The sequence below is a fragment of the Lichenostomus cassidix genome, chromosome 3, assembly GCF_008360975.1.
Source record: "Lichenostomus cassidix isolate B80296 chromosome 3, HeHo_3.0, whole genome shotgun sequence".
Classification (NCBI taxonomy): Eukaryota; Metazoa; Chordata; class Aves; order Passeriformes; family Meliphagidae; genus Lichenostomus; species Lichenostomus cassidix.
This window is the reverse complement of record NC_139483.1, coordinates 9534550-9559342: the sequence shown is the minus strand read 5'-3', so window position 1 is coordinate 9559342 and position 24793 is coordinate 9534550. Positions and strand designations below refer to the sequence as shown.

The following is a 24793-nucleotide window of genomic DNA, read 5'->3' as shown; positions in this document are numbered from 1 at the left end:
ACTTTGAAGAACTCACCTCAAAGCACCTGGGAATCAAGGAGAACCAGTACTAATGGCTAACAGCCTTGCTCTGACCACAGATACATCCACAGAGAGCTCACCAACAAAGTGAGAAGCAGAACATAGGAATTCCACTTTCAAAAATTAGGAAATACACACTGAAAAGAGCAAACTCAAACAGCAAAGGTTTGGGGGGGGTGTGGTTTTTTGGCTTTTTTTCCACCAACATAAAACAGTCCACACCTTACTTGCAGAGCAGTTTTTCTTAAATAGGTTGGACCACAACAACTGCAGTGTTATCCTTCTTAACACATTCATCATTTGTGGCAAGTGTAGGTCAAACCTACCTGCTACAGAAGTAAAACAGAGTAATATCCACGAGATTCATCATTCATTATGAGGAAATAACTCTCATGGCTGGATCACATTATATCAATGTAGGCTGTAAATCTCTTATTTTACTCCCCACAAAAAGAGCACTTTCCCAATCAGAGAAAGCTGCTGAGCCAGAGATGTGCTCTCAAGGCATGTGAGTGCTTTGCAGGAGCACATCTGTCACTTGGCAGGGTTCACCTGAAAGGAGAGCCCAGGGTAATATGGCACAGAAGTGAAAGCTCTCTTTTTTAACATGCCATACAACAGAAGGTGTCTGCAAAAAAATTTCAGTTTTACTGGGGAAGAGGCATGATCACTTCATAAAACTCCAAATATTAAATGCCACTATGCTGTGCTCACACCCTATGTATGATTCACTATCATACTGAAGAAGCTCCACTTCCAAAGGCTGCTCCACATGCCAGATAAATCTTTTATACATCATCTTCCACATCCAACAGAAAATAAGGATGTAAGACCAAACAAAACCCCTCAAAGTCCCAGTAGCCTCTCCTACCTGACCATGAGCAGGAGGCTATCCAGAGATGCCAGCAGGATCTCTGCTGCAGGTATGGATGGCTTGCTCAGACCATTGGATGCACAGCACCAGGACAGTCCTGTTCAGTTACATTTCTGTCCTCCCAGCCATCAGTGAGAGTCAGACTGATGCCCAGAAGTTCACTAGTCTCTTAAAGTAAAAGCTTGGAAAAGAGCTCAGACCATTCCAGAAGGATGAGTGCCAAGCCAAGGCCTCCCAGCTAGACTATCTAGGGATCTTTGTGTCTTGAATAAAGCTAAAGGTTGTTGCTCAAAACTCCTTTATGGCAGTCACAGACAGCAAGATTTCGCCATCAGTCAACACAGTTTGCAGAGACGTTTCAGAGAAACCACTTCATTCACAGCATTCACAAAAAGAAAATTTGTGAGACCATCCCAAGAAGAGAAAGAAGAGAAGAGAAGAGAAGAGAAGAGAAGAGAAGAGAAGAGAAGATACCTACCAAAAAAATAAACATGTAATGCAAGGACTTCCTGTTGAAAAAACTCCAGAGGAGCTAATAACCTGAGGGACAAGAAATGGAAGAGTATCAGTAGTATTTATCTATGTCAGGGAGCAGCACTGCCCCACAAAGGGGGACAAGGAGACCCAGCACAGGCTGTGCTCTCACCCACAGCATAGTCCCTGAGCAGAGCTGGCTGCTGGTAGCAACTTGCTGCTCAGAGCAGTTGGGACCTTATGGGTGCTTTGGGAGTTTATTGGGTGTTTTTTTCACTGGGACCTCAGAGCTGCAGCAGGTCACACCCGGGAAGCTGGGGGAGCAGCAGGATTGTGTCTCCATGAGGAGAATGGCAGCTGGGAGGTTTATTCTCATTGCATGCAGCAGCATGCAGAGCTCTGCCTGCTGTGTGAATGAGGGCAACTGACCACTGTGAGCCTTTGTTCTTTGCTTTGGTCTGGCTGTCGGGACTGTCAAGGATTATAAACATCAGCGCTGCAGATTTTGGTGTTGATGCCAAAAGGCAGAGCAGTCAGAAGCTGTGCCTCCTCTTCCTTTCCAAGTTAAAAAGCTGCAGCCAAAAACTAAAAAGATGGGTTTTTTTTTTAATCAGTGCCATATAAACTTTGATGGAAAAAGAAAAGTAATGGACTTGAGTGCTCCTTTTTTTAAGGGCCACCTAAACTGATGCTTGATGGGTATAAAATGCCCACAGCCAGAGCTGTGGTAAGAAAGACCACCAGCTTATCCCTCACTAGTGCCTGCAGACTTTTTTTCTTGCTTGTTTTCTATTTTTCCTTGATCCTTTCCCCCGTGTCCATTCTCATTGCTCCTTTTGGCATCCACATCCCCTTTTTTGATCCCACATAGAAAGCCCCTCCCTTACATAACTGGACTTTTCACAAGGCCTCAGGGCAACCTCTCTCCAAAAAAACAAGAAGGCCATTCACTGAAAAGGTCTGAAAAGGTCTGAAAAGGTCAAGTTTGTCTCTTTGCTTCCAGGCTTGGGATGCAACCACACAACAGTTCATCTCTAGGGTAGTTAACAGGAAAAATGCCAGCAGGTGGCATTCCAGAATAGCTTCTGGAATCAGGGATGACAGCAAAACCTGAGCTACACCCAGGGCTCCTCTTACAGCTGTTGGTATCTGCACAGTGGAAGGGGATGCAGGGGAGCTGCAGCAGCATCTCCACCCACAGCACCTTCAGGTGGTGGCTGCTGCCTTCCTCCCTGCCTCATTCTCTCCCCCCCCTCCTCCCTCCCCCCAGTCTTCAGGTTGTTTCTCACAAATAAGCACTTTAATGACATCTATTTTGAAATTTCTCATTGGAAGGAAGTAGCTGGGGGATGGATCAGGCTGCCAACAGAACACTGAGTCAGTCTCCACTTCTCTCTTCAAGCACTTGAGGCAAAAACCAGCATGTGAGTATCTCTGAGTGCCATCTGACCTGAAAGCCCTGAGTGTAAAGTCACACTGGAGAACCTTCAATAGAAGATATATACATCTACATGCATGCATTTGTATGTGGCATCCAATGGCCAATGACCACTTCCACTCAGCCTAGTTAACACAGCAAGTTTTGAAAGGTTCCCTTGCTTATTTTTAGTGGGATAAAAATAACACCTACATTGTCCTGTAGGAAGCTGAGCAAAATAGGTCCTCTGATTGTGGCTGGAAGCAAAAACCATGATTCCTATTTACAGGTTTCTCTCTGCCATCAAAGTCACCCCTTGCCATAGTTGTACCTAATTCCACTCTCAGCAAAAGCAGGTATTGCCCAAGTTGCGAGCTGCAAGACACCTGCTGGCTGTGTTAAAGCCTGTTATTTCAGCCTGGAGTAGAAATACCTTCTTGTCTTGAAAGCCTCTCTGCTGCAACGTAGTAAGTCATGAGTAAAAGCCAGAAAAATCATGTTCTGGGCATTTTAACTTGACTTGCCTCCTGGAGTTGGATAAATGGCTGCAGACACTTAAGGAGCCACAGGGAGAGGAGTCTGAAAGCTCAAGGTTACATTTTGACCCAAACAGGGAAGTGATCTCAGTTGTGTAGCAATGAATTCTCCTCATTTGCTGAGACAACTTCTATCACAACCACAGGAAAAAAACCACCTAAGACAAACAGGTGGATAAAGCTCTGGAGAGCCTGTGGAGATGCCGTGAGCACCTTGACTTCCAGAGCTGTTATAACAGCTGGTGGTGTCTAAGAAATACACAGCTCTCAAGCTGTGCAGGCATTGAGGAAAAAGAGAGTTTGAATATTCCTGCCCCAAAGTCAGCAAGAGGGGTGAAAGAGAGATCCCTTCTGCCTTGGCACTGTTTATTCAGAACAGAACACTTTAAAGCTATCCTTCTCCGTCATCTGCCTTTTGGGAAAACAACGGCTAAACGCTGCCTTTGAGGAATCAGTGCCTGGCTTATCTCATCTCTGCACCTCCCAGTACAGCCTCTTCTTCCAGGAGTGTGGCTCAGTTTTCTGGAACAAGGAGTCTCCCAGTGCATGGCTCAGTGGCCACAGGTCCTGTCTGAGCCTGCATGAACATTCCTGCCATTGGAACAGAAGTGACAGAGGCTGGAAAGCGAGAGCCCTCAGTGGATGGTGTAGGGTGTATATCACTGTGGCTTCATCCGAAACCACTGACTTTCCTGACTTAGATAAAGCCAGGAGTCCCAGGTTAGCACAGCTGGAGTGGTGGAGCAGCAGAGAGCAGACAGGTGGGTGATGCATCAGCAGGTAACTCTTTCCCACAAGTAAACTTTAGGATTACTAGGAGGACAAATCTGTGACAAACTGGTCTCTCACACATACAACATGCAAATTCTTCATGCCAGGCTATGTTCACTGAGTGCCAGACCATAGGCTGTAGGTGTATCCCAGAGACACCTCAGCAGGACATGGGACTGTATGTGGTCTTGGCTTTGGCCCATTGGTACTTTTGTCTTGCTTATCCCACTGTGTGGTGTCTAGCTGATAGAGATGGCACCAGGATTCAGGAAAACTGGTTTCTGTTCCCATCTCTGCTACTCATTTGCTGTATATCCACAAGTAGTTAATTAAGCATCATCTTTCCCCACTTTAGAACTGTGATAATTACATTTATCTCTCTTTGTGAAGAGCAAGGGCTTGGAGACATTTGAATAAGTGCCCTCAAAGAGCCAAGAGTTGTTATAGTTAGTTAGTTATAATAACCTTGGTCCTCCCTGAATTTTTAAAAGTTCTCCTGTTCCAGTGACTTTGTAGACAAGGCAGAAAAAACAGGAGTATAATTACAGAGTGACTCCGTATTCTGCTGTGGGCTTCTTGTGTTTATTTGGTAGAAACCCAGCTCACCTGCAGCCTGCTTGTTACCTTGCACAGGTCCCAAGAGAGCTGTCAGTATTGCAATGATATGACCATCACTGCAAAGCAACTAGCATTCTTGTCATGCTGTGATGCTGATTAAAAAGCACCATCACAGCTTTTAACTTCTGAAATAACAGTGGAAAGTACTAAGCTACAGGAACTGGGGCATTGCTTAAGTGACCTTTTTCAGAACAAGGGAAATAAAAAGGTTTTACTCTTCAAAGGTGTTTGGCACCTTGGTTTTTTCTTTAGGTGCCTAAATTTCAAATGAGATTGTGAGCTCTAATAAGCAAATAGTTCTAGTATTGCTGATGTTTACAGTGTGGAGCCACTCCAACTTTCATGAGAAAATTCATTTATGGTGCCAATAGGGAAACCCTACTCCTTATGCTCTGTATGAGCTTGTTTTCCAGACTTGCAAGGTCCAGGCTTAATTTATTGCCTAAGAATTCTCCTGAGGGTTTGCAAAGTCTGAGGTAGAACTCACTCCTTTTGCTGCTAATAGGTAGTAAAATGAGAACAAGCTATAACCTTTATATCAACAGCAATAGTTAATAAATCAAACAGCACTGGGGAACAATTCTGAGCACTGGGAGCAGATCTGTGCTGTTTAATTCCCCAGAAAAATGCCTGGTTTGACCCAGGCCAACCAGCAGCCTCCCAGATGGAGCCTGAAGTCCTGCAGGCGTTAGCATGTGGCACAGATCTTTCTTGCTGTTTGCATGTGCTGCTTGGTGCAGGAAGCTCAGGAGGTTTAAGGTGTGGACAAAAACCTAAAGGATGAGCCCCACCAACCTCAAAAGCTCTGTCTGGCTTTTAGACATAAATAAAGGAGATACATAGCAGAAAGGGTTAATTGTGTAGGTCAGATGTGCTGCTCCAGAACTTAAAAGCTCTAAAAGAAGAGGGAAGTGTCTGCATTTGCAAATGTGTGTGAGTCTGTGTGGGTGTGAGTGTAAACATGCACATTCAGGGGGAAAAATCTTTCAAGAAAATCACAGAATATCCACCACCTTTTTTACAAGGAAAAGAGATGCCAAGATCTTTGAATTAATTATTCTCAGTGAATCATTCTTGCAGTTAAAAGCCATACCAGCATTTCCAGAAAAACTTTCAGTTCGGTATATGTAAACAAATTTAAAGAAAACAAACAAACAGACAAGAAAATGTGAAGATAAAAGGCTTGAGATAATAAGATTAGAGATGTTAATTGGAGACTGTGGCTTGTACAGACTCTGACAGTGGTAGCTGAGTTCCTACAAAAGACTCCAGCTCTGCCCTGCTGGTCCCACTCAGTGGGAACCTGAATCCCAGCAATGCACTTGCCACAAGCCAACTCACAGTGCAGGCTTTGACTCAGCAAAGCACAGAGGCACATGTTTAGGTGACAGGTTTGGAGTTTTAGGTTCGTGCAGGTATTTAAGATCTTTGGGTCTGGGTGTAAAAACGTAATTACAGGCAAGTGTCTGTGTAAGTGCTTTGAACTTGGGCAGTGATCCCCAAACCATGCATGCCCCTGCAATCTACTGCTGTCTAGATCACTTCAGTCCTCACCAAGAATGCCAACATTTTGCCCTTCCCAGTCCTGCTTCAAATCAAGACCTCAGTCCTCTGTATCCATATCATATTTGCTCCTCATGTATAGCCTCTGATTTTAAAGTCTTGAACTAATAAGCTTTCCAAAAGAGACAAATAGTCTAAAGAACTGTGAGAAAAAAACAGGGCAGAAGTTTTATGATGTGTTTGTTTTACTTTAAACCCTGGATTTAGAGCTGATGAACTCATGAGGAGTCATCTGTTGTTCTTACTCTGACTGAATGGTTTTACTTGAAAAGGGAACCGATGAATTAAAGCATTTGACCTTAATTAACCCACAGTTTTAAGTGTTGTTAAAAAATGCCTATCAGTTTTAAGCCTCTATTTTTCACGCAACCACTGGGTGAGGGTGTCTACAAGGAAAGCACGCTCATGGGATAGGCAATGACCACATCAGGGGTTGGAAGGCATGTCAGGATAATTCCTGCCCCTTCAAACAATCATGTTTACATGCACCAGGCTGTTGTAAGTATATTGCTGCACTACTGCTGTTGTAATACTGTGTCTGCAAGACTTGGTGTCAGCCAGCATAACAAGCCAAGAAACACACTAAGTCTTTCCAATTAAGCTTTTTTCCCTAACAAGGGTTTATTCAGATTCACTCCAAATGTTAAAAAAGATTAAAGATTCCCTGAAAAAGGTTCACACCTCCTGATACAGCCAGAGCAGATGAGGGGGAAAGAAAAAGCTTGTGCAATAATAGAGATGGGCTAATGCATTGCAACAAAAACATTTCAGCCTGAGAAGCTGCTACTGGGATCGTGGGCTGCCAGCAGGGCAAGGTGCCAAAACGCTTCTGAAATGCAACTGTGGTTGTAGAGGAGCAATAAGAAAATGTCTGACATAGCAGTGCAAACCTCTGCCATCCCAACAGAAAACACAGAGGAAATGGGAATGCAAATGGAAGCCTGGTGGAGTTGGCTGGAAGACCAGCCCTTGCTCCCTGACATACTTGTCACCACACGAGGTGCGAGACAGGAGGAGACAGAAGTGTGCTCACCCCCCTGCTCATAAATAGCGGCAAACCCTGCCTGTAGTTTCTGCAGCTCTTCTCAAACTGTTGCTCCAAAAATGAAAATCTGGCCTGGTTACGTAAAGGCTTCTGCTGTGTCAGACCAACTCTGCTTCAGATGAAGCAGGACATGACTGTGCCTCCAGCCAGAATGCCAGGGGTTTAATTACTGCCTCTGCCGCCGATGTCCCCACCAACCTCACACCACTCATGACGTCAGCTGCTGAAATCTGTTTCAAGTCTGTAAAATTAAGCTGAGTACATGCTGCCTCCCACCCCTTCTCCTGCCTGGGTGGATGCTACAGCTCCCTGGGCAGAGCTGCTCTCCTACATGGTGTATATGTACAGTGCTAAGTGAAGAGGGAGAGCCTGAAATATAACCCTCACTGGTGAATACTAATTGGCTGGGGGCTTTTTCTTGTTTGGTTTAATGTTTTTCCCTTGCAGGTTTTCCATGTTGCCTTGGCCTTGAAGACCTCTTCTGCAACTGGCACCCACACCAGCCAGCAGTGTCTGAAAGGGAATCTTCTGAGGCAGAGCATTTCTGGCATATTTTCTGCTTGCCATCTGTCTGCAGGGAAACATCCTCAGGGCAGGAGCCTTCTGTGTAGCAGGTGATATTTCGTTGGTACCTATCAGATAATAAAGCTGTTATTAATGAAGACAGGCTGAGCAGGGACTGTTCCTGTATATATACTGTGGGCACTGAGCCCAGGTGAGTGGGAGGTAAGACTGGGAATCTGGAGACCTACTGAGGATCTCTGGGGTCAAACATGGGATTTATCTAGCTGATATTTACACTGTGAGTGGCAGTTCTGGGCTCCTTTAAAACCCTGTGGATAAAAATAGATAATTGCAGACCTCATGTTTCCATGCAAACCATGATGGTTCCTTCCATCCTAAATTCCTATATACAGAGAGTCCCCAGGGTCAAGCTGATGGCGCTGAAGTTGGACAGCTGGAGGTGGTGAGATGAGTCTGACTCCAACTCACTTGACTCCTCACAGTTGCCCTTGTTGATATGGGGATGGTGAGAATATTTTTGAATTAGGTGGCCTGTGAGTGAAAAATAGTACCCAGCTTGTTTTTGTGTAGAGTTATATTCAATTACAGCACTGGCTTTCCCAACATGTAAACAAAACCCATGTTCTTGCTAACACAATTTCTACTGATTCCCACCCAGAACCCTGCACACATATGCATCTTTATGCTAGAAAAAACACATGTACCTTTGCTATGACGAGACTCTAATATTTGAATATCATAAAACTGCCATTAAAATTAACTTTTTTTCCCAAGTAAAGCTCTTCTAGAAAAAAAAAACATCTATAAAGGAGATGCACTTTCAGCCTAGAGGACTAGATACATATCCCTGTCAGAACATGTGGAAGAAAGTAGAACTAATATCACACTGACACTTTCATGCTGTAAAAGTCTGCCAGGTCAGGTAGTGGATTTACAGAGAGGAAAGCTTTCCAGTCATTCTCTGTCACAAATCAATGTCATAGTGCTGCTCTGATGGAATGGAAGCTTCATACAGCACCACTATTATTACATATTGATCCAGAGTGTCCTCAGGGTCTGTCCATTTCACTGGTGCACCACTTTCAGAATGGGTTTTGGTGTGTCACATCACACTGCATTCCTGCATTTGGCAAGACCCAACAGACTGACTGAATTGTTTTCCACAAGGATGCTGAAATCATGGCAGTTCCTGAAACAGGTGCTAGGAAACATGGACACCTTAGGACTGGCCACCCTAACAGGACACCAAGTTGCTATATAGGTCACAGGTTCTGGGAAAATATGGCAACCTTGGCCTTGAAGGGCAAATGGAAAGGTCAATTCTGCAGATGGTTTGATCATTAAATGCCCTTGCCCTCCAGCTCTGCTTGTTTGAGAGGCACAGCGCTTCTTTAGGGATAGGAGTGGCTGCTGACCTTGATACTTAACTAATAATTAAATGTGATCATTGCAAAAAGGGAAAACCGTCACATTTTCACACAGAGGATTTTGGGAAGGGAGTTGTACAAGGACATTCGGGACACTCAGGTTGCCCTTGGAGAGCCCTCTGTCACCCTGGGAATTGCCCATCAGAGCTGAAACAGCAGAAGAAAGTCACAGAAAAGATGGGGAGATTAGGAAAAGGGAGTGATGGGGGGGAGTTGGAAGGAGCTGGGAGAGACTTGGAGGAAGAAACAGTTGGAAAATATGCTTTATTTATTCAGCGGACAAACAATGCAGCTCCTCCATCATTAACAATTAATCACCCTGGGCGCTCTGGCCCAAGACTGACAAAGGGTTTAGGTGTGGTGACAGAAACTCCTACACCTCCTTTCCATGTACCTGGATCCAGCAGGGAAATACCCAAACCCCAGGTACTCACCTACACCTCCAATATGAGGTACCATAATTGCTGGGTAATTGCAATTAAGACCTAAAATGGCCCATAAAAAACACTAAGAAAATGCATTCCCTGCCTCCTCAAGGTGGATTTTCAGTCCCACTGGTACATGGGAACAAAAGAGGGTTGTTCCTTGCTTCACCTCTCATGCTGTCGTGACAAGATTTTGTGCATCAACCAAGGGAACTGTGACACTCACCAAAGGCAAGGCAGACATGGAAATGTCACCTTCAGTCTGAGACCAAGCCAAGTACATCCTGTCAAAGCCCCCACACTGGCTGGAGGGAAGGAAAGATTTCTTGGCTTGTCTTGACATCAGACCACTGGGCAGCCAGCAAGAAATGTTAGGTTCATGACACAGAAGAGATGGAGGACCAAGACAAACTAGCCCAGTAAAAAGAATATTCTTCTGGTAAGGTGTGAAGAAGAGGGATCTTTAGGTATCCCTCCTTCACCACCACTTGTGTATGTTGTCCAAATAATTGTTTTTGAGCCACAGCCTGTAAAGCCTCACTAGTCCTTTACAGGTGAACTAGTAAAGGAACATATTGGTAACCAGCAATAAGTCTTGGTATTAAGGGAAGAAGATTACTGAAGCACCTGGGGATGTAAAGCATTCAGCAGCCAACCAGTGGACTAGAAACTAATGGGTGAGGGCCTTCCCCTCCAGATAAACCTTCCTGCCAGGAGTAATCAGACACACAGGGATCCCACCCACTGCAGCACCCATTGGAAGTGTCACTCACAGCATCTGGAGGGAGCAAAAATTCTGTTCAGCAAACTTACTTTCACTTGCAAACTCCCCTTGATTTTGCTGCTTCCTACAATATGAGTGGGACAATCTCCCAAATTGTGTTTATGTTTCAGAGGCAAATCCCTTTATGGAAAAAACTCCAAGACCTTTAACTAACTTTTGGCCAGATGGCCATGAAACTCATGACACTCCTCCAGTGTCTTCTAGTCCTCAGAGAGCAAGATACTCTGTTCTAAGCCATTGGAAGCATTCCAAAAATACCAGAGGCTAAAGTTAAGAAAACCTACATCTTATCAGCAGGTTTCAACTTACCATCAAGGAAGATGAACAGCCCCCCAGAGTATTTTCAGAGTTTGCAAATCAAGAAAGATTGAAAACCACTACTTTAGATCTTCCCATCAGAATTCCCATTGACTCTCTCCCTCTCTGGGTAAGAAGATGTGAGAGGACCATGACCCAAGGGGGCATGGCTGCAGGTGTGAAGAAGCCTTCTCACTCAAGTTATTCATCAAATGAATAACATGAATGAGTCTCACTGTGTTTTGAGCCTCTCAGGGCTCAAAGAAGTTGAAGCTACAGAGCTGGAAGTCCAATTTTGTGTCTCCCCTTGGGAAACATTTTCCCAGAAGTGGTTACTGAATCAACGTTGTGAACATCCTTGCTGTGCCACCCCTTATTCACTTTCAGAACTTTGTTACAGAATAGAAAATGTTCAAAACAGCAGATCTACAGTATTAAAGTGCTGACTGCATAGCTCCATAGGATAAGGCAACCCCCAACTGCAATGCCAAGACAAACATGCCTGTGTGTACATGCAAGGATGTGTTCTTTGTGACTCCACTGCCTCACAGTGATCACACATGCCAGGAAGGCTCAAAAATTCTCAAGTACCCAAAAGTTTTGTGAAAACAGACAACAAAGCTGAGGAGCCAGACTCCACTAGTACCCTTGATGAGAGAAAGGCAAATGGACCCCATTATTGTCACATCAAAGGCCAACAGCAGACAACCTTGGACTACTGGACTAGACATAAAAATGGAAGAAACCAGGCTTTGCTGGCTCTATGGCCTGTGGCAATATTTAGTGCTCTCCCTGCAGTGCCACTGTGCCTTCACTGCACTTGGGACCCAGCTGTCCTGATGAGGTGAGGACAGGTTTGTTCTACTCTGCTCCCTCACCTCTGCCTGCAGTACAGGCTCAGGGGACTTTTGCCTTGCTTTGTCACTGACCTGCTAAGCCACTTTCTCTCTCATCACCTCTGTTTCCTCATCTTTGAAATGAGGATTACGACCTCTGTGAGACACTTTGATGTCCACAGATGAAGTGTGCTGCAGCACATATGAGCATTCTCTATTTTAAATACTAGGTAATATACCACTGTGGGGCCTTTTTCTTTTGTTTATTCACCTTTATTATTAAAAATGGAAATCAATGAACCACCCTGAAATATGGTAAAAATTTTCAGGCTAATTTTGGATCAGCTTTCTCTTCTGAAGATAATTATGGGAGAGAAAGCAATTTTGAAACAAAAGTGGCGAAATGCAATGCTTACAAACTGTAAAGCAAAATGTATTTGTCCACCCCACAGTTTGCTGCTGCAATATTCGTCTTCTCTTCCATTTTCCAAGTCATGTGCAAAACATTCTTCCTAGATAAATTATTTAGCTCTGAACTGCTGCAATGCACAGCAGGATGCCTGTAAGAGCAAAGCACTGCTCATGGAGGGTACCTCACACGACCCAGACGGGAGGAGGAGTTGAGACTGCAACAAGTGCTAGGTGGGGATCCAGCACCTGAAACCCATGTGCACAGGCAGGGAAACCTGGCTGGATCAGCCACTCAGCACAATTCCTATCTCTTATTTTCCTCACAGGAATGGCCTAATGGTCAGCCTAGGCAGATATGCTGACTGAATGGGGTCTTCTGAAGGCACTGTCAGAGGATAAAGAGAAGTTGTGAGTCTTACACTGTACCTGCAGATGTTTGGGACTCAGTCAGATGCTGGCTCTGCTCCTAATGCACCAAAACCAGCAAACCACTTTGGACAAACCAGTGGTGTCCAGGAAGTCCATGCAGGAACTGCACTGCCCACACATGACTAAGTGCAGAATTTGTACTGCATATAACTTGAACTGCTGCGGCCAGCAATTAAAACATAGAGATTCCCATGTTCCACATTTCATTAGCAGAAAGCACTTTAAAATGAGGAATATTAAGGCAGGTTTTTTAAATTACAGGTGAAGAATATTCCCTGTAGAGCTTCTCAAAATAGTGAACAGCCCCCACCCTGTCCTGCAGACAGCGAAAAGCTACAGGAAGCCTCTTCTGGACTTGAGCAGTGTCAAGATATGTTTGGATACCTCATATTTACAGTACAAGGTACTCCATAAATTCAACTCTATTTTATGAGCTCATTAGGAAAGCAAACAGAAAACCCTGGCAAATAAAGGCTCAATCCCCTTTGTACATAGGAGTCTAACACGTCATTTCACTCATTCACCATTTCATTCATTAGGTTTCGAACACTGAGGTTCTCTAATCCCTAACAGCCCTTCCTGGCTCCACGCCCTGCCTATGTCTTGTCCTCACTCTGACAAAGTGGCCCTGCTCTAAGGACATCACCTAAACTCACCTGGATATGGTCCTGCCCAGTCTGCTCTAGGGAATCCTGCTGGGACCAGATGACCTCCACAGGTCCCTTCCAACCTCCACACTTGAGTGGGATACTCTGCTTTGGTTTCTCTCCTAAAGCACCTCAATTCAGACCTGCTGCCTGCTAAGAAGGATACTGGGACAAGGAATGAGCACAAACTCAATCCTCCCTCAGGATTCATCCCCAAACAACAGCTCCCCACTCCAGAACATCCTGTGGTGACACAGAAAAGAGGAAATACCATTTTATCATGGACATCAGCTGGGGGGGACTAGGAGTCACAGCGCTTCAGCTGATGAACAGGAGTCACCATCTGCAGCAACAGAGTCACAGAGCTCTGAGAAAACCAGAAATGCAGGAGAAGGCAGGATTTTGTTCCCTTTGGGAGAACAGCCCCTCATCAGAAAGGGCCACTTGTTGTCACTTGGCACCAGCAGCTTGAGCATGGCAGAGCCAGAACTCCCTGTCCTTCCTGGCTCCGTGTCCCGCATGACAGGTTTTCTCCCAGTACTCCCAGCAAGGACATACCAGTGCTCCTGGTGGCTCCCCAGCCCTCTCCATCTCCCTGACTGGCACTGTGAGACTTCCCTTTCCTCCCTCCCACACAAGCTTACTCCACTGGCTGCAAATCTGTGCACCATAGCACAGCCAGAGGCAGCTGGAAAGCTCCCATTGTCATCTCTGCTGGCCTCCACCAGCCTCTTCAGGCTCCCAGCACTGAATGGACTCCACTGGGAAAGAGAGGAGTAGGAGAAGGCAAGCAGTGATGCCTCTACTGCTTGGCTGGAGAGTCCATCCCCCAGCTTACCCCAGCAGTGTGTCCACCTAGAGCTCCTTCAGCACCTGGAAGCTGCAAAAAGAGAGCAGAAATTGCCTCAGGCCCTCCTACACCCCAGAAGGAGAGCAGGGATGGGTCTTGGCACTCATGAGGAAGAGCACTGGAGTGGAACAGAGGAGCTGCCCAAGCTCTGGCTCCCTCTGCCCTCTGCGTGGCATGGGCACAGTTGGGAACCTCTCCTGCCTGCCTCTTGGATGTGGGAACCACAACCCACCTGAAACTGGCAATGCAGAAGCCAGTGGGCCAGAGGCAGATGAGGGATGTTGTGTCCTCCTGGTGACCTTCTTACTGTCCTCCCTCCCACCCAGCACCCACAGCTGGTCCAGGGCCAGATGGAGCTATGGGCACAGTTTGGTGCCCTGTCTGCTACGAGGAGAGGCAAGCAGTGAGCTGGAGGTGGCTTCCACTGTATCTGACATGCATTTATGTACATGCCCTTGGATCTGGGACAAACTTCAGTAAACAATCTTCAAGACAGATATTTCTGATACACACGTGCTCTGCACCACATGTGCAGCAGTTCTGTGTGCGACCAAGTGACCACCAGGACCATCTCCTTAAACACCAGTTTACACAATCTGTTACTGGGAGCCCCAAAAAACCAACTTCTCCACTGGGTTCACGCACAGAGCATGAACCCTAAGGGCAAAACCCTTGACCATAATAATTCAGGGGGCAACAAGAAGCAGTGAAGCATCAAAGCCACATGGAATAAATGTCAAGAGAGGGGTGCAGCTCTTGGCCCTGGGTGCCCTCCTCCATCGAGGAGGATGTGACAGCACAAGCCTGTGAAAGCACTCAGGCTGCTAAACACTCTCTCCACGCTGTCCATACCGATAACTGTCACTTGTCTTTCCCACGGGGGAGCGTGGGAGGGCAGGCTCAGGAACATCTCCACCAGAACACTGCACCCCATGGTTCAGCCTCGGTGCACAGTGCCACACGGCAAGAGGGCATGTACAAACATCTCCTGCTCTGCTCTCCAGCCCCCTGCCCCTTCCAAACCTCTGTAATTGTCACTACCATCCTCTCCCAAGTCCTGCCTTAGGAAGATTTACCCAGGGCAAACTTATGCCTGAAAAAAAAAAAAAAAGACCTCTGCTTGAGGATTTACAGTGGCAAAGCTACAAAGCTAAAAACCCTGCCATACAACCCAAATAATCGTTTACCAGCACTGCCATTCAGGTGTAATTCTGAAAAGGAGCAATTCCTCTGAACTGTTAAACACTTGGCTCCAACCACCGAATCAAACCTATTCCCACACGTTCTCCTTTATTGTATTACTCAGCTTTTTCCGAGTCTTACAAAAACCCAGAAATTGGGTGCCTTGCCACCCAGAAACCAAAGGAAGCTTCCACGAAACCAGCAAACAACTCCCATCCTCTCAACATTGTCATTAAAAAAGCAAAACAAACCAGAGAGGTTCTACAAGTCAGCCTATAAACCCAGGCATGAAGAGAGTAATGTCAGTGGTAATGGGGCAAGAAAGGCAGGGTAATTATACCACACCAAATTTGCAATCGTGCCACATTCCTTGCCGGTGAAGGCCAGCTAAGAATTAGATACACCTTTTTAAATCATCAAAGGGAGTGGCTGCAAGATACAAGGTGCTGGGATTAAGATGAAGTTCTGGGTTTGCCAGTTTCTCAGAAATGGCTTTGGTGGCTGGGCTGGGCATGTCATTAACTGCTCCCAAACGGTGTTCACGCCATGCCACTTCTTTTTAATTTTTATATGATTCTCTGCATTTCAAGAGTCCCAGGCTCTCAGTGAGCAAAAGGTTGAACAAACTCAGAAATGGAAGGCAATACCTATCCACAAGGCTTTTTGCACTTGGTCAACCAGACAAGTTCGGTAACTCATACCTCATTTCAGTGAAGCACAATATTTACCGTGTTGCCCCAGCCACTACCACAAGGTCTGCAAGCTCAGGCCCTCAAGCATTCTAACTCAAGAGCTTCTCTGCCAAGAAAGCTGTTAAAAATACTGAACAGGGGCTATTTTGCGCAGATGATTTAACAAGGACTACATGGGCGAGGGAACAGATTTGGCTCAGACCTCTCCCTTTTCAGAAGAACAAGCACAGCAGCTTAGGTGCAGCACTCACCCTGCAGCTCTTTGCAGAGGGGAACCTGCTGGGAAGCTGGGTCCCAAGGAAGCCCCACCATGGATGAGAGGCATGGTGCTGCTCAGAAATGGAACTGTGCTCCACAGACTGCTGGGCTATGCAGGTCATCTTCTGCTGGAGATCACCTCCCTCCAAGAGACTACAGGAGTGACCATCACACAGGCAGGACAGCAGCACAGAGGCAGAGCTCCTCTCCAGCTGTCTCACCTTGTTTGTGGTGTACACAGGATTTTCAGTGTCCTCCTGGGTTGTTATAGGGTAAGACGACAACATGGCACAGAAACAGAAAGGCACAGAGCTTTAAAAACGCATGAATGTCCTTTTCCATTACAATTTCCTTGTGCAGGTTGTTCCAGTCAATCCATGGCCAACAAAACAAATGCTGCATTTGTGCTAGTTTTGGGAAACCATGCCAAAAAGACAAGCACAAGGCAAAGCAGCTAGCCAAATGGACAAGTCTTGCTATTTAATTATTTTGAAATGAAAAAGTTCATTTAAAACCAGCTACAAAACAAACACATAATGATGACCTCTCCCTTCATAAAACATCATGCTTTGGCACAAACAACTGGCTGGCCTGATTTTATGTCCAATGAATTTAATCTTATCCAACAAAGTGGCTCTCTGTACAGCAGAGAAGACAAAGGGTTCTGAAAAGAACTCTTTGGACAATGTGTAACACCATACAACTAAATTTAAAAAACAAAAAGCTTAGGACAATTTCTGTTCTCTCTTAGACCAACAGAAAAAGAAAACATAATGCAGTTGGCATCAACATTGTGGTAAGGTGAGCAGCACACAGGAGCTGAAATCCATCAGGCTAATTCCAGTTCCTTTTTGTGGTGAACTTGTGAATACACTCACCTGACCACTGTAAAGCCAGCTGTTTCTCATGTGTGATGGGTTCATGTAACTGCACTATTTACTATTTCAGTCTCCACCAAGGTGCTTTTCCATGTGGTGATGACTGACATCCAATGTTTTGGCCAGAAGCAAACAGTCCAGTGGTTTTCCCATGCCAAGACCTAAGCCACAGGGATGCTCACTGCCTTTGTGCCCAGCTGTGCTAGTGCACCTGAAGAAGCCATGACTTCAGCACATGACTTCCAAACATGAGCCTCGATGAGCCATCTCCAGATGGGCATCCAGAGATTAAAACATCCCCAAATTAGTGGGCACTACCGAAAAAGTAGCCAAGCGTCTAAACACTTGCACAATCTGTACTTACTCTCAGTACCTCTCGATTTCTCAAATGGCATCACCTACAGATTGCACGCGTTTCCCAACAGACACCGTCACATTGAAACCCCAAATATTGCAGTGACTTTGCTTCTCCCACCCCACTTTACTCAATGTAATTAATCCCCACAGCACCTCAGAGGAGGAAGGACAGGGACATTCACCAACCCAGCCCAGTGTGCAAGCAAGCGGCACGAAAAGCCAAGGGAGCTGTGCGAGGTCCTGCAGGGCACGGGCCCAGCCCAGGTGCTGTGTCACGTTTCTAAAGGGATGCTCACGCCATCAAATCCCAGTGGTGAGGAAGCAACACGAAAGCCTTCCTCATATCCCCCCGCCCAAGACCCCGAACTCATCCACAGGACCGTGACAGCATGTTTGGCGGGACGAGTCACTCCTGCTGCGGTCCAGGCGAGGGATTCCTGGCGAGGCTCTGTGGCCTCGGCCGGAGCGGGACACCCGCAGACACCGCCGCGTTGCATAACTACGGCCACTGCACGTCAATGGCAGCTCACAGGCATGGCTTATGCAATTACCGCGCCTCGCCGGAGGCTGCGGGCACGGCGGGCCCAGGGGAGCTGCGGCCGCGCTCGGCCGGGAGACTCCCCTCAGCCTCGGGCGGCAGCTCTGCCACCCACCCCGCTCGGGTCCCAGCTCCCTGAGGGTCCCAGCAACAGGGCACGGAGGGGAGTGGGCTGGAGGTTCATTTCGGAGGGGCCGAGCCGTGTGCCCAGCTCCGGGGAAGGGGAGTCACCCAGGACGCGCGGCTCGGCACCTCCTCTTGGCCGGGGTGTCCGAGCTCAGCCATCAAGGTGATCCCTGCCACGATGGGCGCGGGGCTCCTGCAGCCTCTCCCCAGGCACCCATCACCTGCAGGCGCCAGGTGAGGGGCCCGGGCCCCGCCAGCCCAGCCCAGCGGAGCAGGGAGCACGCCGCTCGCCGAGGGCCGGCCCCGCCGCGGGGCTACCGAGCGGAGGAAGCGGCAGCAGCCCCCGCCCCGCCCTGCCCGGCTCCCCCTCGGGCCAAGGGCTGGGCTCCCCGCCGGGCGAGGCAGTGCCAGCCGGCCACCTCCCCTCCTCCTCTTCCTCCTCCTCCTCCTCCTCCTCCTCGCCTTCCTACTTCTGCACCGGCTCCACTCCGGCTCCGCTGCTGCCCCTCCGCCGCCGGTGCTGCCACAGACCCCCCTCCCTCCCTCCATCCCTCCCTCCCTCTCCCCCGCCCTCCGCCCTGTCCCCAGCGCCGCCGCCGCCGCTTCCACAAGATGGCGGGGACCGTGGCCGAGCGGGACGCGCTGGTGAGTGCGGCTGTGGGCACCGGCATGGGCACCGGGACCGGGCTGGGGGACGGGCAGGGCACCTGCGGGGCGAGGCGGGCTGGGGACTGCGCCTGGCCCTGCCTCAGCGCTCTGCTTTTCACCTGCAGAAAATAGAGGACGGGCATTTAAACAACTCGCTGGGATCCCCGGTGCAAGCTGATGTGTACTTCCCTCGCCTGGTAAATCACCTTTGTTTATTTATTTTTTTTGATGGGGTGGGGGTGGCGGTGTGTTTTATTTTGTCAGTGCCCTGACTCCCCCCGCCCCCGCTCAGCTCCGGCTGCACAAGGACGGCCGCGGCTGATGCCGAGCTGACCCTCGCCGCCTTCCCCCTGTCCTTTCCAGATCGTCCCCTTCTGTGGGCACATCAAAGGAGGAATGAGGCCGGGAAAGAAGATCTTAGTGATGGGCATAGTGGACCTCAACCCCGAGAGGTAACACCTGGGCCCGGGGAGGGGGCGAAGGCGGGCGGCCACCCGCACGTACACACACACAGACACACATCCGCACGGATCTCTCCTTTCTGCAAAGGATTATTTTTATCATTTTAAATATAGCATGCTGATTTCTCCTTTGACCCATAGAGGGGGCATTTCTTCAAGGGATTCCGTTTTCACTTGGGAATGAAGAAGCATATCAGGCATACATATCTGCATATATGTACACATATATGCACAACGCCATGCACACACACATACATATATATATATGCCATAACCATCTACTTGTCCCTGCTGAGCTTTCAGAGCTCTCTCTGAGCGAGCTGACCTGTTTTCCACCCTGTGCCGCTATATGGCTTTAATAAGCTGAGAAATAAGACTGGTGGCATTTGGGGCTTATTTGCTTTTTTTTTCTGGCTGAATGAGAGCTCTTCTGTTTGTGTTGCAGCTTTGGCATCAGTCTGACTTGTGGGGAGTCAGAAGATCCTCCTGCGGATGTAGCCATAGAACTGAAAGCTGTGTTTACAGAGAGACAGTTTGTCAGAAACTCTTGTGTAGCCGGAGAATGGGGAGAAGAGCAGTCATCTATTCCTTACTTTCCATTTATACCGGACCAGCCTTTTAGGGTGAGTACCAGGAGGGCAGTGGCTTACACCGTGTCTGATAAAGCGTCATTTGATACGAGTTGCAGCAGAACCTGACGCGCCTTTCATGAAATCACAGTGTAGCCCACACTGCTCTGGTTGAGACACCAGTTGCTGGTTTGTTTGTATCCGTCGAGTTGCGTGGAGATCCTGCTGCTACGTGCAGCTGCAGGCAGTCCAGATGGGGCTATGAACACCTCACCTGTACGCTATGACAAGTCAGAGGTTGTAATACTGTGATGAAGTGCAACTTCCTGAGCTTAGTTTTATAGCCATAAATTAAGAAGTACCTCTATGTTATTAGTGCATTACAAGTTATTACTGGAGAATGTTAATATTCTATGGGACTGCTGCATATTTTGATGGTTTTTTTAATGGACATACTGTTTGCAGTTTAGTGCAGCTAATAAGGATCATGTTCATCCTGTGTCTCCGGGGATGTTACGTTAAGGTTGACCGTAGGTCTTCATGTTAGCAGATTAAACAGCTAAGTAATAGTGGTATTCTTTTCTGAACCTTGGGATTAAAGCTTCCAACAAATTTAAATCTGTAGTCACTTGAAAATGGTGTACGTGGAAGTGCTGTGGTGCTGTGGATGGACTGGGTTGACCTAGAAGCGGATTCCCATCTGTAGTGTTTATGGTTATGTGAAGATGTCTTTGCAAATCAGGACTAACAAAGTATGCAGCTGCAGAGGGCTGCTTCTCTCACACTACATTGAGGAAAAAAGGCTGCATGCCTTTTCCATGCAGCTGACCCAGAAAACCCCTCCTCCTCCCTGTCCCTCTTACAAAACCTTACTGGCCCCTCTGCTAAATGCCAGTGCTAAGACCAGCTGCCAAACTCTCTTAATCCTTCTTGCCCCCAAGATAATCTCCCCCAGCCCCAAAAGCTCACCATCTCCCCAGATGCTTGCTGTTAAGAGGGTGTTTCTGATGGTTTTGCTGCAAATTGGTTGCGCTCTACTTGCTTCTACAAACTCACCCTCCCATCAGAACTGGCAACACCCTTTGGTGGTGTGGGAAATGCACTTGAAAAGGCTTGGAAGCTGGGTCCTGCTCCAGCTGAGAGGGTTCCACTGCCTCCTGCACTGGGTGGTGACTGGGCCCTCAGACGAGCCAGACAAATTACCCAGAGCAAGTTTTGTGTGTGTCCCACTAATGACAGTTGGCATTACGGGACAGCCAGTCTCACAACATTTAGCATGAGAGACTGTAGAAAGGGAGTTGTTCTTTTGCCCTTTTTTTCTCGTTTTTTCCCAAATGCCCAAATGGAATTGAGGCTCCCAATTGACTTTGTACATCTGATGGACTCCTTCTCAGTGAATAAATTAGACCATTAGCGTTCTTGCCAATTACTTGTGATCCAGTCCAATTAGTGCTGTGGCGTGGCCGCGGGTGATGTGAAGAGCGGACCGTGAGCAGTGTTAACCATATCTTTTACATAACAAGGCCTCAGGCAGGCACTGCTGCAGTGACACAGGAGCTCCGTGGCAGCATTGCCACTTCCCTTGTACCTGGCGCACTACCAGGTATCCAGGAGCTCCAGCTCTCCTGGACTGCCTGCTACCACTTCTCCCAGTGCAACGTGCTCTAAGTCAGTTGGGTTTTGGCTCAGTCAGTTTGTCATGGGCCCTGTTCCCAATTTTATACACTGTAATAGCAGCAGAGTCAAGTGTCTGGTATTTCACTCTGGACTACCAGCCTCTGGAAATGACCCAGGATTTACATGTGGCTTCCCTGAAGATTTTCTCCTTAGTCTGTCCAGAACTGGAGGTGTCCAAGGGCTTGTAAAAGTGCATGTTCTGTGCCCTCATGTCCCAGCTTCCTTCTGGGGCAGCTCAGGCAAAGTTTAACAACAGGGCACCCTCTCAAGCTACCCCTAACATCAGGATTCTCACAACATGTACAAGCTTGTTCAGCTTCAGGTTTTGTTGCTTTTCCAGAGCATTTCTGCAGGTCTCTCAGGAGGGGGGATGAGCTGTGTCCCTCCCTGATCCTGTTTGTGCCTCCTGCTAACTGTCTAGCTGAATTCTAGCAATCCTGCAGTGCATTTCCTTCAGGATTCCATGGCCCCAGGATGGAGTCTAGTCTGCAAAAGGACTGTCTGCAGCCACAGGAGTGAATGGTTTTTAGTTCTGCAGCAGCTCTGTATGTGTGGGAGGGGAGGAAAAACCTATATCCCACTTCCGTGTTCACTCCCTTCCAGTAAATTAAAAGTAGTGTGGAGAACATTGCAGAGGGAACTGCCCCCTTATGCAGCAAAAAAACCCCAAACCACCAAAACCAACAACTTTGTAGCACGGAATGCAAGGTTTGGGTTGGAGATAAAATTTCCTCCTCCTGTGATTAGCAGTTTGAATCTGTTTCTGGCATTATTCCAAGGCACAAAACCTCTCAGTAGCCAGAGGACTGGGTGCCAGCATGCTTACCGTTACAACAACGTGAAATTGGATTAATGTCCCTGTGCAGTAAGAGCAGATCCATCATAGTGTAACTGGTGTCACGGGGGCAAATTGGTCTCACCCTTGCCTCTTGCATGGTGCATAAGAAGCACAATGTGCAACTGCACCAACACTATTTAAAGTGCTCTTTGTGTGCTGTGAAATAACTTTCCAGTTACACCGTGAACAATATGCTTCAACATTTTATCTTTTACAGGTTGAGATACTTTGCGAGCATCCCCGTTTTAGAATATTTGTGGATGGACATCAGCTCTTTGATTTTTACCACCGTATTGAAACACTGTCAGCAATTGACACAATAAAGATAAATGGAGATCTTCAGCTTACAAAACTTGGCTGAGCTCGTTAGGACTGCAGATTCCAAACCAGCTCAGGTGCCATCGTCCGTTGGGAGCAGTGACAGCCAGCTCTGGACACAGCTATGGTAGGAAGGCTGCCCTGTTCCTTTTCCGCATGCAGTTCTTCACTCCTGTGCCGATGAACCGGGCTGTTTTTTATCCTAATGAAGAGCACTGTTGGTTAATAGACATTGAGCCGTTTTTTCTTGGATCAAAATAGCCCACCTGTGCTGGATAATCAAATTGGAATGGATTCAGAAAGACTTGCAGTCTTGTTTCAAATCTCACAGAAAGGCAGTCTCTGAAATGCAGCGCTAAAACCGGTTACTGAACAGTAGTGACAACAAAACCAAGTTTTCTTTTGCAAATATTGTTTCTGCACTGAAGTGGAGTAGTGTAGCACAACATAGGGCCACGTGCTGACGTCCTTACCCGGGGCCTGAGCCTGGTTCCATGGAAATCAATGGCAAAACTCCCACTCACTTTAATGGGGTACAATCAAACTGTCTAGTCCTTAGTCAAGCACAATTCCCACTGATTTCTATGGCACTTTTGCACACACCTTGGGGCCTGCCCTTCTGCTGGTATAAGTCACCATTACCTCCATAGCTTGTAATGGAATTTTGCTGGTTGCCCTCAGCTGCTGGTTTGGCCCAAGGACTGTGCAAAAACTGACTGAGGGTGTGTGGACACAGCCTGTGTATTTTAGTCAGGGTATTTGCATAGAATGTAGATCGTTATGAGTTTTTGCACAACGTATTGTTAATACAATTTTTAAAACTTATCTGTAGTTTATTTATTTATACTCATTGTATGTATTATTAGTAAAAATGAACAATCTTACTGACGGTTAAGAACGGCAAAGTGTAAACATTCTGAATGTACAAAATGTCTTAGGTTCTTTGGGTAAACTTTACATATCGTTCTTGAAAAAACATGTTTCCTATCGCACATTTAGTTACATTTTAATGGAGCCCTCTAGGCCCTGGGAAAACGTGGGCATGGTAGTCGGTGGGGGGTACTCTGCATATTCACTAGAATCTGTTTTTCAGGGCTTACTAACTTTGCTGCACAGGATAGGTTTGAGTTGAAGTTGATCCATTTTAAAAACTTAAACAGTAAATTTATGGGTTTTACTGTGCTTTTATAACCTGAGAAAAAGTTAAATTTGGCTATCTCTTAGTTCAGAAACAGAACCAGCCTCTTTCCAAAGGAGATGGGAGATTCTTTACCCTTGTTTGAGAACATATTTGGCCTTTGATATGTCAATTAAAACTTGTCTAGACAGCCAAGTTATTAATGCTTGAAAATCAGCTACTGCACATGAATAATAACTTTTCAAGTAGCTTTTTAAATAGTAGGTATAGCTGTATAAACACAGTCATTGAGCTACACTATAAATGAACACAGCCACTTTTCTTGACTTCTTTAGGACTAAATACACTTTTTTCCTTGGCTGCTCACAGTGGACTTTAGTGGGTCTTTCTGAGTAGTTATAATTATGATATAAACGTACATTTAGGCAATTTTGAAAACACATAATATAGGGACTAAAACACAGACTATAAAAACATCCTTTGTAGCACAGTATATAAGAAAAAAAGGAAAAAGAATCTCACAAACGGAACTATGTTAAACCTGCAATAAAAGTGTGGTTGAAAGCAACCAGAACTGGAATATCCAAAGTTAAGGGTAGAATGCCAATGCAAAGCCTCATTTTGTGCTAATTTGGCCTGCAGTTAAGAAGCCTTAGACTGCAAGCTGAAATTCCAACTGTGGCTCTAGTCCAAAGCCTGTTGAGGTCAATCAGAGTCCTCTGAGCATAGAAGCCTGATTCTTATTTCATGCAAGTGCAAATCTCTTTGTGAAGCAGGGGGGTTGTTGCTGCTGCTGTGGATGAATTAAGAATCAGGCTACTGCCTATAAAATACAAGTTAAAATTTGAAATTTTAGCCTTAACATCTGACGTCCCCCGACTTTTCTTCCTACTTTCAAAATAAAACAGAACCTGTTGTTTTCCAGATGATCTTTCTATCTGTTGTGTGGCTTTTAAGCTGTACATCAGATTCTATTTGTACTCCAGATTGAATTGAAATGTTCCTGTCTTGCTCTGTTTTTACTCTTTTACATGATACATAATGATTGTGTCATTTTCCATTGTATAAAGAATGCTGACAGTGTTTCGGTACAAAATATATTCTTAAAAATTATTATAATAAAAATCCAAGGGAAAGGTGCTTCTACATGAGGTATTTTGGAT

General features: G+C 46.6%; 2 protein-coding genes across 7 annotated transcripts in view; one reads left to right on the top strand and one right to left on the bottom strand.

Annotated features, from left to right (window-relative positions):
* Nucleotides 1-24793, bottom strand: part of LOC146439007 (uncharacterized) — a 60972-nt gene that overhangs the window by 15364 nt on the left and 20815 nt on the right. For 3 of the 6 annotated variants that reach the window (XM_085054320.1, XM_085054324.1, XM_085054325.1), the window contains exon 1: nt 18452-18506. The exons of 1 other annotated variant lie outside the window; for it this stretch is intronic. The gene's annotated coding sequence lies outside the window, so the exon portion shown is untranslated. Of the gene's footprint in view, nt 1-13938; nt 13965-16075; nt 18336-18451; nt 18507-24793 lie in introns of those variants that run through there. 2 more of the 6 variants (XM_085054321.1, XM_085054322.1) reach the window with 2 other exon arrangements.
* LGALSL (galectin like) lies at nt 18404-24776 on the top strand. Its single transcript, XM_085054326.1, has 5 exons — nt 18404-18626; nt 18755-18826; nt 18993-19081; nt 19536-19713; nt 22392-24776. Exons 1-5 carry the CDS (start codon nt 18594-18596, stop codon nt 22533-22535), a joined length of 516 nt encoding a protein of 171 aa, XP_084910452.1. The 5' UTR covers nt 18404-18593; the 3' UTR covers nt 22536-24776.

What these genes read in the sequence shown, in the direction of transcription:
- LGALSL (XM_085054326.1), top strand. Translation starts at nt 18,594, where the DNA reads ATGGCGGGGACCGTGGCCGAGCGGGACGCGCTG. An exon ending in TGGCCGAGCGGGACGCGCTG is followed by an intron (nt 18,627 to 18,754) that starts GTGAGTGCGGCT and finishes TTTCACCTGCAG; the next exon opens with AAAATAGAGGACGGGCATTT. An exon ending in TACCGGACCAGCCTTTTAGG is followed by an intron (nt 19,714 to 22,391) that starts GTGAGTACCAGG and finishes TATCTTTTACAG; the next exon opens with GTTGAGATACTTTGCGAGCA.